Source organism: Atta colombica, unplaced genomic scaffold (genome assembly GCF_001594045.1).
Source record: "Atta colombica isolate Treedump-2 unplaced genomic scaffold, Acol1.0 scaffold141, whole genome shotgun sequence".
Classification (NCBI taxonomy): domain Eukaryota; kingdom Metazoa; phylum Arthropoda; class Insecta; order Hymenoptera; family Formicidae; genus Atta; species Atta colombica.
Genome location: NW_017259230.1, coordinates 231,230 through 243,531, shown reverse-complemented (window position 1 = coordinate 243,531; position 12,302 = coordinate 231,230). Strand labels below are relative to the sequence as shown.

At 29.0% G+C, this 12,302-nt stretch overlaps 1 protein-coding gene across 1 annotated transcript in view; it reads left to right on the top strand.

Annotated features, from left to right (window-relative positions):
• The window catches only part of LOC108684932 (metabotropic glutamate receptor 8-like), a gene marked incomplete at its 5' end in the record, with an annotated part of 130,355 nt that overhangs the window by 103,879 nt on the left and 14,174 nt on the right, over positions 1–12,302 (top strand). Inside the window, 3 exons of the mRNA XM_018189478.1 lie at positions 4,208–4,362; positions 6,310–6,558; positions 10,461–10,616. Of these exons, the coding sequence (XP_018044967.1) occupies positions 4,208–4,362; positions 6,310–6,558; positions 10,461–10,616 (560 nt within the window). The remainder of the gene's footprint in view (positions 1–4,207; positions 4,363–6,309; positions 6,559–10,460; positions 10,617–12,302) is intronic.

The following is a 12,302-nucleotide window of genomic DNA, read 5'->3' as shown; positions in this document are numbered from 1 at the left end:
TTTATATATAAATATAGAATATGTAAATTTATTGTATTAATATTAAATATAAAAGCTTATAAATTATGCAAAATATAAGTAATATAAAGGTTATAAACTATAAATATTAAAAGCTCATTCAATCAAAAAGAAGAAAAAATATTATTGAAAATTAAATTATTATTGAAAAAAGAATGTATACGGAAACAAAAAAAGAGGAACCTGAGATCAGAATACGGTCTGGAGATTGCGAAATGACTAGCAATTTCTTTTATTCAATTTATTGGTTGCAAGGCATAAACTATCTAATGACCCATTTTTGAAGGAAATACACTCATATACAATAATTTCAAGAACACTATATCTGTCGCTTTCTGTATGTTATGTACGAACAGTACATTCTTTGAAAAATTTCAAATGTAGTTTCACGAAGTATCTCCAGAGTTATTCTCGATTTGTTGCCGACTTATCGATACAGTACAGTGCCTGAACCTTCCTGCAATCCGCTCGAAACTGGTCAAACTTTCAGCCAAAGGTGGGAGGCTCGGATATACATTTCTCGCTTCCTTCTTTTATCTTTTATTGGCCAAAACAGAAGGAGAAGTGGATAGTTACATTCCTGGTAGCGATCGCAATCTATGACCTCGATATATTGTAAAATCGATCGCTGGATCAGCTAGCTAGATAGCCCTCTTATATTTGAACTTCGTTTTATTCTGTAATATATCGGTAATTTTCAGAAATTGTTCTCGAATATCTTAGGAATGAATAGTGTTGTTTAAAACTTTAAAACATTAAAACATTTATATACTGTCGCGATTCTGCAGAAAACAAAATGTTTATTTATATTGATAAGGATTTATTTATATTGATAAGGATATTAATGGATGATGTATTTAAATTAGAAATGTTAATAAGGATGTGATAAATTAGTTTAACTTATAAAATTTCTTCATTTTTTTGTTATTAGAATAACACTTAAGTAAAATTTGCGAGAAATTTAATTATGAAAAAAAATTTATTTGCTATATTAACTTTATATCTTGTTATGATATTAGGTCATTCAAATAATCTATATCAATACCAAAATGCATATTTTTTTCTCTATCGAATATTTTTCTAATATCGAAATGCATTATATCCTTTTTTTATATTACATTATATATTTTTTACATTATATATTTTTTTTATATTAGATAACAACTAATTGTATTAGATAAAATAGCTTCGCTTTAATACTGCAGCTTACATTGAATTTTTTATGTACAAATAGAGTTATATAGATCAAGCATTGTGTACTTTGACATAGATTGAATCACACATCGGATTAGAAAAGTTTTGCACGGTTGCATTTCGATTTTTTGCAATACGAGAAAGTTGTTTAATTGAATTCTAGTTCGACCATTTGGACGCGATGTTTCCCATCGCCATGCTAACTGCTAGAAGGGATTTTCGGCTACTTTTTCCGACAGCTAATCTTCTTAGATAGAAACGAGACAAAAGCGGGAAAGAGGCTTACTCGTGGCAAAATATATAAAGAACGAAGAAAGTAAAAATGCGGGAAAGAGAAAACAGACTATCTAAATGAAGAATTTAAATATCTCTATGCAACTATTTCGCAGTAACACGGCAAATGTGAGACACAATCTAGGATCAGAAATGTTAGAAAAAATTTCAAGTATAAATGTAATTAATATTATCTTTACTTCTGCGTAAAAAAATAATGTTATTGATGTCTTATCATAGATTAACATTTAAGTTTAAACTGTTTTGTGCCTGATTGTAATTATATGAAAAGGATAAAAACGTAGATAATGATTTTAATTAGATAATAACTTTAATAATTAATTAGGATTAAAATTTGAAAATAAATTTCAAATAGTAAATTTTGAAGCAAATTTCCTTCTCCTTTCCGCTTTGTAATAATACGTGTCTTAAAATACTTTCTAATGTACTGCTTTCCACTAAGTAACGAAATTTGGAGAAACTGTAATTAAGCTATGAAATATCACCACAGCTACCTAACTACCTTTATCGCACTAAATCAACTAGATCCAGCTTTCAGCAGTACTATACATGTAGGTTAATTGTGTGCTAACTAAGGTTCGTATTCATATCATAAATTTAACGCTAGATTTCATTTCCAACGCGAGATAACGTTGTGATCTTTATACGAGATAAATAAAATCATAGATGTGTCTATATTTTGTTTTGAATTTGTAATTTGAATAGAAATCTAAAAAATTGTTTATCTATTTTCTTTATTGCGTTCATTTACACTTTAATTGACGTATTTATTTGTAAATTTTCGATATGTATATGTACAAATTATATGCCCATAAATTATAGCTATTTTATATTATATATAAAAATTTATTACAAATCTGGAAAGAACTGTCAAAAATAGGTAATCGATATTACGCTTTTACTTATAATTGAAAAACTATTCAAACTAATTGTTTCCTTTTAAAAATCGAAGAAGACAAAAATATCGAAGAAATGAATACATGAATCAGCAAGCAACTCTTGTAATCAATACCTAGTAGTCAACGCGCTGAAAATCTTTTTGTTAGCAAAGATGAACGCGATGAAGTGAACAACGGAGCGCGACATCCTTTTCGAAAAAGGACAAAGAAACTGCACATTGACGTAAACACGCGGACAAGTGAAGTTGTTTTTCCGAGCTCACGGGAATTACAAGATAACGATCGGTCGCAGATTCTCGCTGTTCGTCCATCAGCGAGTTCCATCAGACTGGTCGGACGCAATGTTTCTCGGTTGCTTACGATCTCCAGCTTGAACCTCGCAAGGTAAATAATTGACTTCTGGACTGAGTTTCCCGACGCTGGAGAAAAGCCATTACCGGAACACCGGAACGATTCGATTTCCATGAACCGATAAGTTGATATCGATCTGTGGCTTGCTATCAGCGTTTCTCCTGTCGATATCTTTTCGGATTAACGCGATTGAATCCCATCCTGGTTCCCTACGGAGCTTAAGTTGACGTTGTAATACGAGAGCTAGTCCTTTCAACGATCTTTTTATTGTTACAATTGAGTTAAGTCAAGTACTAGCCGAGTCGATCTTATTGACTATTTAACAAAATTAGATAGGAATAATTATTATTAGAAATCATTGTTCCTGTATTTCATGTTTGTAATGGAAAATCAAAAAATGTAAGACATTTTTAATTATAATCCGACAACGTCGTGTATGTGAGAAAAGTTTTTATTGAAACACAGCGAATGAGATTTCTTTATAAATAATAATTACATAATTACATTATACAAAAAACTGAGATATTTTATATATATAGAGTGAAGCATTAGCTTATTATCTGAAATTTTTTATTATCAACAGAAATATTTAATATAACAAATTAATATAAGAAATTAAAATATAACTAAACCCATTATTTTATTTAAAATGTTTATTTAATAATGCGAATTGCTACTAATAGTGAGAAAAAATTCTTCTTTCTTTAATAAGTAATAGCATGAATCAATTTTCGGCGCATTTGCCAGTAGCACAAATCATTGATCTTTCTAATATTTTTAATAGAATAGAAATATTATATAAGTAGTGAAACACTATAAGTAGTACAAATTAATTTTTATAAGTGTCTATCTTATCAGTGTAATTTTTTACAATTACAACAATATAAGTATATACACAACAAATTCTTGAATTTATAAATAAATTAGATCTTCCTTTTTGTTTTAGAACACATCGATAGCTAATCACAAGTCAAATACTTATTGTAGCAACATATGTGTATATACATACTTATATTAAGTTAGATAGAAAAAATTTTAATGTTTGCATAATGCAGTTACAACAAATATTTATACAATGACATGCACACATTTAAACACTTTTTTTTCAATACTTTTTTAATAAATCAAAAGATATATATATATATATATATCATTTATGTTTTAATAAGGTGCATGATATTACATAAATCTATATATTAAAAAAAAGATTCGAAATAATAAATATAGAAAACTATAATATCGCTACATTCAAGTTTGAATTATATTACAAACGTAATAGCAAGAAGGAAAATAGGGAACAATATCTTATGATGGATTTAGTTAACTGATTGCGGAGGTCATAAAAGATCCTATTGTACTTGTGGTAGGTTAATGGTAGCCGTGCTCATCATTGCTCATAATTCATCTATCCTTATCACTCTATCCTTATCATTCAACTTATCTTGTTGCAGGAAGCTGCTTCAGGCAACAATAAGGGCCAATCGCACAGGCCATTTCATGTGGGTGGGTAGCGATTCGTGGGGCGCCAAAGTTTACCCCGTCCGAGACCAAGAGTTCGCGGCGGAAGGTGCCATTACCATTCTGCCCTATAGGAACGCCCTCAAAGGTAAAAGATCTTTGCTACTTTTTATATTATATTATATTTTAATTATAATCGATTTTATATTATAATCGATTATAATTGGAAGAATATTAACTTCGAGTTCACCTTTGATTAAAGATAAACAATAAAATGAGAATTAAAATTAATAATTTTTTTTCAGGGAATGTATAATTTTAAATAAATGTAACGTTAGTAATATTAAAAGAACAGAATGTAGATTTTAAGACTCTAAATATAGTTTTAAAGCTAAAATAAATCGATGTAACTAAATTGTTAATTCACTTAATTTGTATGACTCGTAAATTTGTTTAAATTAGTTAGTGCACTTAATTTCTTAACGTACCTGATCCGTTTTACTGAGCCACAATTGAAATTCCTTGTTACCGCAGTTGCTTACTGTGCAACTTTGTTGCCGCAGTAGTGATATCGTTCCAACTTTGACCTGACGTTCATTAATCTTACATGACAAGTGAGTAATATTTTCCACTTCCAATTATGTTGTATCATTCCCGACTCGTAAGTTAGGATTTATAGATTTTTAGAATAAAATTTCGAAGAAATGAACGCAATAGTGCATTTTGTCGTTTTGCGTTAATTAATACAGGCGTGCCAAACTCTCATTAATCAACCTTAAATTACCAGAAAGCCTACTAAATACTAAACAAGCCATCTACTTAATATACTGAAAAAAAATTTGGTTGAAAATGGACAAATCAGAAAATTTTGATTATAAATATAAATTTTGAATATAATCAATTTTCTGGTTTATCCATTTTTAACAAAATTTTTTTTTATAGGTAAAATATAAGCAAAACGGTAATTACTACATAATATTATGCAATAATAATTTATTTCTCAGAGATGTATGATTTTTAGAAAACAATTTTAGATATATGATTACATTTGCCTTTGAATAAATTAGAGATTAGAAGTAGCTGCATTTTAAGTTTGAAATTCTAATAATATTGTAATCACTGTAGTTGAAATTATAATTATTAAAAATAACATCTTAATTGTCTACTCATTTCACGGTCTTTTCCAAAAGTCATTATGAGACTCATGATTACTTAAATCTAATTTTAAAATTTAATTGAAAAAATATAATTGATGTGATTGAAGTTTGGAGTGTTCAAAATATAATGATAAAAATGATGAAACTTTATCAAATTATCTTCTTTTTGAAGAAAAATATAAAATTTGTCCTCCTAAATATTCATCCCTAAATATTTTTCCCCAACATAGATGTAAAAAAATATGTTAATATGTATTTTAATATTAATAAAATAAATTATTTTATCCTAAATATTTTGTATTTAATATAAAGAATGCTTTACGTTCTTCTATATTATTTAAATTCTATTTATGTTACAATAATAATAAGATAAAAAGTTATTGTTCTTATTATCAGAAATTAAAATTTCTGTCTATTTCGAAAATAAAATTCACTTTATTCGATAGAATATTTTTACAAATAAATAAATTTTTTAATAGAGTTGGCTTGTTAAAACATATTCTTTACGCTATAACACATCTTTTACTGTAGCATCGATATCTAATTATTGATCTAATACATTTAATTTTATGTATTTATGTATATAACACACTAATAGAAAAGATCATAGAAATTAATTGATCTAAAGATTTATAAAATTTCCTATTTTTAATGCTTATGTCAAATTACTTTTCAAAAAAATTTTAATAGATTTTTTAAATTATAAGATATATTATTGTTAAAATGTACAATAAAAAAAAATGAAAATGAAAAATTGTATCTTTTTATGAAGTATTCAATAAAGTCAGCTTTCTTGAATTAAATTTATCCTTATTTCAATTTTATTGTGACTAAGGAACACAAGAAATTTCTTCGGCAAAAAGCATGATATATTGAAACTATTAAATCTTATTGAATGTAATTCGTGTAACAAGTACGATTCAATTCCAATGTTGTAGATTTCGACAACTATTATTTGAGATTGCGGCCAAGAATGGGCGACGAATGCGGCGGGCAGACAGAGAAAAATATTCCCCATAAGTCTTTGACGGATAAGACAGTGAACTGCCGGAATATCTGGTTCCGAGAGTTTTGGTCGCAACATCACAAGTGCACTTTCAGCGTGAACGCGTCGAGCGACATGACACGTTGCACTGGCGATGAAAACCTTGTCGATTACGAACAAGAGGGCTTGGTGCCTTTTGTCGGTAACGCATAGATTTATCATATCGTTATACTTTTCTCTGAACGCCTAGCTATTTTACTTTTATGTCACACCAAAGAAAAAGTATATGTCGGTAATCGATTTATGCCGATGTATCTGTCTGAATGTATGAATAATGTATGAGTACAATTTTTAACTCAGGGATAGAAAAAGTTGAGAATGAAAACTGATTTTCATTTTTATCTCTTAGTTCCGAATCATAATTCTCGAAATTTAATATTCAGCTGATTGAATAAAGTTTCTAATTACATTTTAGAGATAATCTATTTTGTGAGAATTGACAATTAACTATTTAATAGCTTAAAGCTATTAATTTTAATGGAAAAATTAATTTGACTTTCCATTCATTACTATTGATGTGAATATCCTAATAAATAAATTACAGCTCAGTTGAAATTTTATTATAATAGAAAAAAACGTATGAACTCCTTTCATTCATACTATGACGATTAATTAATTGCGGAGACTGAATCGGAACTTTTTATAGGGACATTTCGCGATCGTTTATATCTTGAAGTGCGAAGGAAATGATTGGTTGGGAAAAAAGAGCGAGGAATAAGACAAGCGGAAAGGTAGTTATCGATGGGAAAAAGAATGAAAGGGAAAGGAAATATTCTCGGCATCCTCCAATTTTCGTCACCCTTCGACCATTTTTCTTATTGTGAGCTCAAAAGCAGAAACGAGGAAGACTAGTCGTCTCTTCGATCATAATTCCGATATATATGTATGTGACGGGACTTATACGTCACGCAGTGAGATAACAATGAGCCTTAAATTAAAAGGATTTATCACAATTTCTTTTTGTTCGTCGTCCGATGCATATTTACAAATCTAATGTATGCAATTTATTTTCCGCCATGTATATGTTCAATCGACGAAAGCTATTTGATTAGCATATCCAAATTTTTTAATTTGATTTATGAAAAAAAAAGTTTATATAAGCATATGGTCCTCCTTTCAAAAACAAAATATTCAAAATTCTATTAGGTTATTGTATTATTGTAGTAGGAAGTTTTTATACTTTGAATTTAAACTTTTATTCGATACACTTTATATACATCTTGTCGATTGAAATAGTCTCTATTCACCTTGATTCATCTGTACTTCCTCCAAACGTGATACAAGCACTAAGCACATCAATGCCTTTCACGTAGAAATTGAAAAAGTGAGATGCAAGAAATTCATTGAATCCACTTTTCACATCACTTTCTGCTTGAAATATTTTTTCAAGAAAAAAGCTTCAAATACTTAAATAAATTTGGAGTATGATCAGGAGAATGAGGGAAAATTTCGCATTTGTGCTCTGCTAATTTTTTAATGGTTTGTTTTGTAACATGCTAATCTAGTATTATCATAGAGCGATAACATATCACATTTATATACATCTCATTCATGATATAAAATTATCACTCACTCACACACACACACACACACACACACACACACACACACACTCACACACACACACACACACACACACACACACACACACACACACACACACACACACACACACACACACACACGTTTGAATATAATTAACATTATCTATCAAACTTTTTTAATATTTTTCGAAAATTGTGGATTTACGCTCAATTTAAATATATACATTAGAGAAAAGTCCCTATTACGAGATGGGCGTCTAATATTAGACGGCGTTTCCACTAAATTAATAAACGCTATTTATTGGTTTCCACCATGAATTTATTGCTGTTGTTGAATTGAAAACTATTTAGTGGAAAGTTCATTATTAGATCATGCCTTTGATTTGTGCAAAATTTTTCGTTACAAAAAAAGATTTTAGAATTTGGATGTCTTCAAAGTTTCGTTGAGATGAACCTTTAAATCTTGTTTATTATTTAATAAGTAAATATTTGGCAATAAATTCTTCATGTAGTGATAAAGTAAGATCGTACTAATAGAAAAATATGTATAATTAAATTGCTTAATTACAAACGTTAGATTTAATGATCGTAAAACTATAAGACGTGAAAATGGTAATATGAGATATCCAGAATATTTCTAATATGAAATAACTTATGCTACTATATCATAGTGAAAATCATTGCTGAATATAAATGTTATTGTATAATAATAAAAAGAACAATTGGAATGAATCGAGTGGCTATTTCTGTGATGCTTTCCAACTACCTGAAAATGAGTCTTATAAATATAATGCATCGCCTACTCATTTTGCGCGCGCGCACTGGCTGTATTTGTATTTAGAAACATTAAATAAAATTTTTTAATTGCAATACTGATGTACTTTGCGTTTTATTATCGATTTCGCGGGATATTTCATATTAGGAGCACAATTTTTTGACTTTGCTCATTTTTTATTTCTTTAATTAATAAAAAAAATAAAATTTGAATTAAATTTCACATAACATTATCTTAAAGCTTATTAAATTCTTTTCAAAATGACCTATTATTTTTTTTAAATTCTGCCTATAGATTGTTATCCAAAGCATTTACCCAAAATAAACTCGGTCTCTCATAATAAGGGCTTTTCCTATATGTTTCATGCATAAATAAATCTAATTAATAAATTTAAGCAAACAAAAGAAGCAAAATTTAAAAATACATATACTATTCACAATTAATTTCAGATTGTTATTCATTTGTCCATAAGAATTCATCAGTGTTCGCAATTAAGCACAGCTGACTGTACTCCATGATCCATTAGATTGTACTTTCTGAATAAACTTTCGCGAACAAACTTTTGCAAAATGAAACCACGAAACAAACGAAAAGAAAGGAAACGATGACAAACCGAACGAAACAATTTTCCTCGATTTTTCCTATAGTTTTTTAATTAACAAATACATCCAATGACATATGAAAATAGTTGCACGAAATCAATTGTCACGCGCGCGTTTTCCCAAATATCATACTTATGCTCTTTCTCTCCCTTTTTTTTTTCTTTCTCCCGTGAGATAAATGACGGAATCTTGTTAAGTGCGAAACGATCGGAAACTCTTCACCTTCGAGTGCATCACAATGGTAGATAAATCTTGTAAATCTTGTCGTTTTATTAACTGCCAAACGTCTTTCTCACAGATAACAATTTATATTTGATATTTTCTTTATCTGTGAATGTGTGAATAAATAAATAATAAATGTTCACTATCGTGTGACATGAAATCTTCGAGATCAAATAATAAAATCTGTCTGATTGTGTGAAATATTTCTTTAAATAAGTTGAATAAAAATTCGAATCATATTTTATCGTAACGAATGAGATAAATAAGATTGTAGAAGGTAGAAGCAGGAGACATAAATATTTTATTTAGTATCTGGAAACATAATTCGCTCTATTTTTCAAGGATCTCAGACATAAACAAGAAATTTCTTGTTCTTTTGTACTAGCAAGTTACCTTTCCTTTTTAATGGGATTTTTAATGCTTTATGATGGATTTGTGATTTTTTTCATATTCTTGGTTTACTTATAGAAATAAATTTCCTCCTTTAGATAAACAGATACATTTAATTAAGTTATGATATACCTCAAGTAGCAAGATGTTGTCTATTTGCTGTCATTAGTTAGTCATTTTTTATGAATCTAATATCATATCATTGTAAAAATAATGTGAATTTGAATTAACCACATAATGTATCATATAAATCGACGTCGAAAATATGTAATTATTTCTGTGTTATTAACAACGTTATAAATGAACGACGTCATTAATTAATCAAAAAGATGATGTCATTGTTACGTCTTAAATAAACAACATTAGTAATTTAAAATGATTACCTACATTGACGACAAAAACTACAGCTTGCTACTTGGAATAATACTTATTTAGGAACCTCTCAACGGATTAGATAATATACATTTATTAGAACATTGCTGAAACAGAATCATTATCATTTTATTTGCAGTGGATGCAGTTTACGCCATGGCACACAGTGTTCATAATGTTATAGAGGAAGAGTGCGTAAATAATTTGGGTACGTCGCATTATCTCTGCGAGTCGCTTATACCAGCACCGGACGGTCCACGACTCCTCCAACACATTCGTAATATTAGCTTCATCGGTGAGTTACGCAAAGCAGATTTTCTTTCAAAGTAATTTTTAATTTAACATTTAATTTAACTTTCAAGCATAATTTCAAAGCTGCGTAAAGAATAATGAATGACGTATAATGAATATGTAATTTTACTTGAAATTCTAGTTGCATCTCTTATTATAATACCTTTATACTTGTAAATTTAAATCATTGAATATCGTAAGAATCTTTGACGCATTTGTGTAACATACAATGCCGCGTTGATTAATTGGTCAAAAAGTCGTTAGTATTTTCCACATATCGAATGTAAAAAAAAGTTGTTAAATTGAGAGGCTTGGACACATCGATCAATTATGTCCGCGAGAATTATTCCGCGTATACTGAGCTGCAATTGCATCATTCCGCGTGTAGCGATCTATCAATGACGTCAGAGGGTGGCAATCTCGACGCTTCATCGATATTGCAATTAAAACACTTTCCCCGATTTCATAGCACGTAACACTTTCACGTCAGTGAATTCTGCGACACAATTAAAACTGTCCCTCGTTACGCGATACTATCAAATGGCAATGAGATTATCTTAACCGGCCATCTCCCATTCGCGTATCAGCCGAGATTTATCGTAATGATATTGCATAACGTTCAAGCTTATTTTCCTTCCCCTTTTCCCTAGCTTTTCCAATAATTTCATAATATCGCCATCTCATCTTTCAAATCTGCGCTCTTATGTCTTTGTCCGCTTTTAATCCCCGAGGCATTTACGCTATCAGGATGTTAGTTCGTGTCGGAATATCTTACCTCAAATAGCTCCCATTTATCAATATTAGCGGTATAAATGAAGGATAATCTTTAAGATAAACTGCAGAATATATGAAATCAGTGTACATCTAGTACTATAAGACATTCTTCGCTTAATCTAAATCCAATATTTTTTGCACGAACTTTAATTTGATTTGTACAAATGCTAGATTATTTAAGAAGGTATTAATAGCGAATTTAATTGAATGCACTCACATTGATATACATTAAAATCATCGTATATAAATTGACGTCAAAATATGTTTGATACAAATATAAGATTAAATCATGAAATGTTCAATACATTTTATCGTGCTATTAAAGTAAAATCTGTATTTTATAATTCGAAATATTTGCATTTTATTTTTACATAGATTTAATTAACGATTTTAATATGTACTATATGTACTATATGTACTATAATGCGTCTAACCAAATCCGCTATAAGTTGCATTTGACAAATATATGTATATGCCAAGAAAAATTTTCTCATGCAGATAATATACATGCATATATGTATATTATATGTATAAGTATATCATAATACATTGGAAGATTTTTTTATATACACGCGGAACAATGTATCTCAATGAAAAATAAGATTTAATTTGATTTTATATATTATTAGAAAACTAATCTGCGGATAGAATGCAATAATGGGAATAAAAATATAAATTATCATAAAACTAGTTGGAACAATCCGTTCGATAGTACTTAATTATTTGTTTTATTGCGTGATATGAAATTCGAATCCAACGTGCATCAAATGCATATATAAACAGCAAATAAAGACAATAAACTCTGCATTTATATTAGTAAATTGTTTTTGATAATTGGATTTTGTGAAAGAAAACTTTATAGTCGTAGCTCTGTAAGCGCTGAAAAGAGTTTCGTTTAAACTTTGGCGTTATCTGG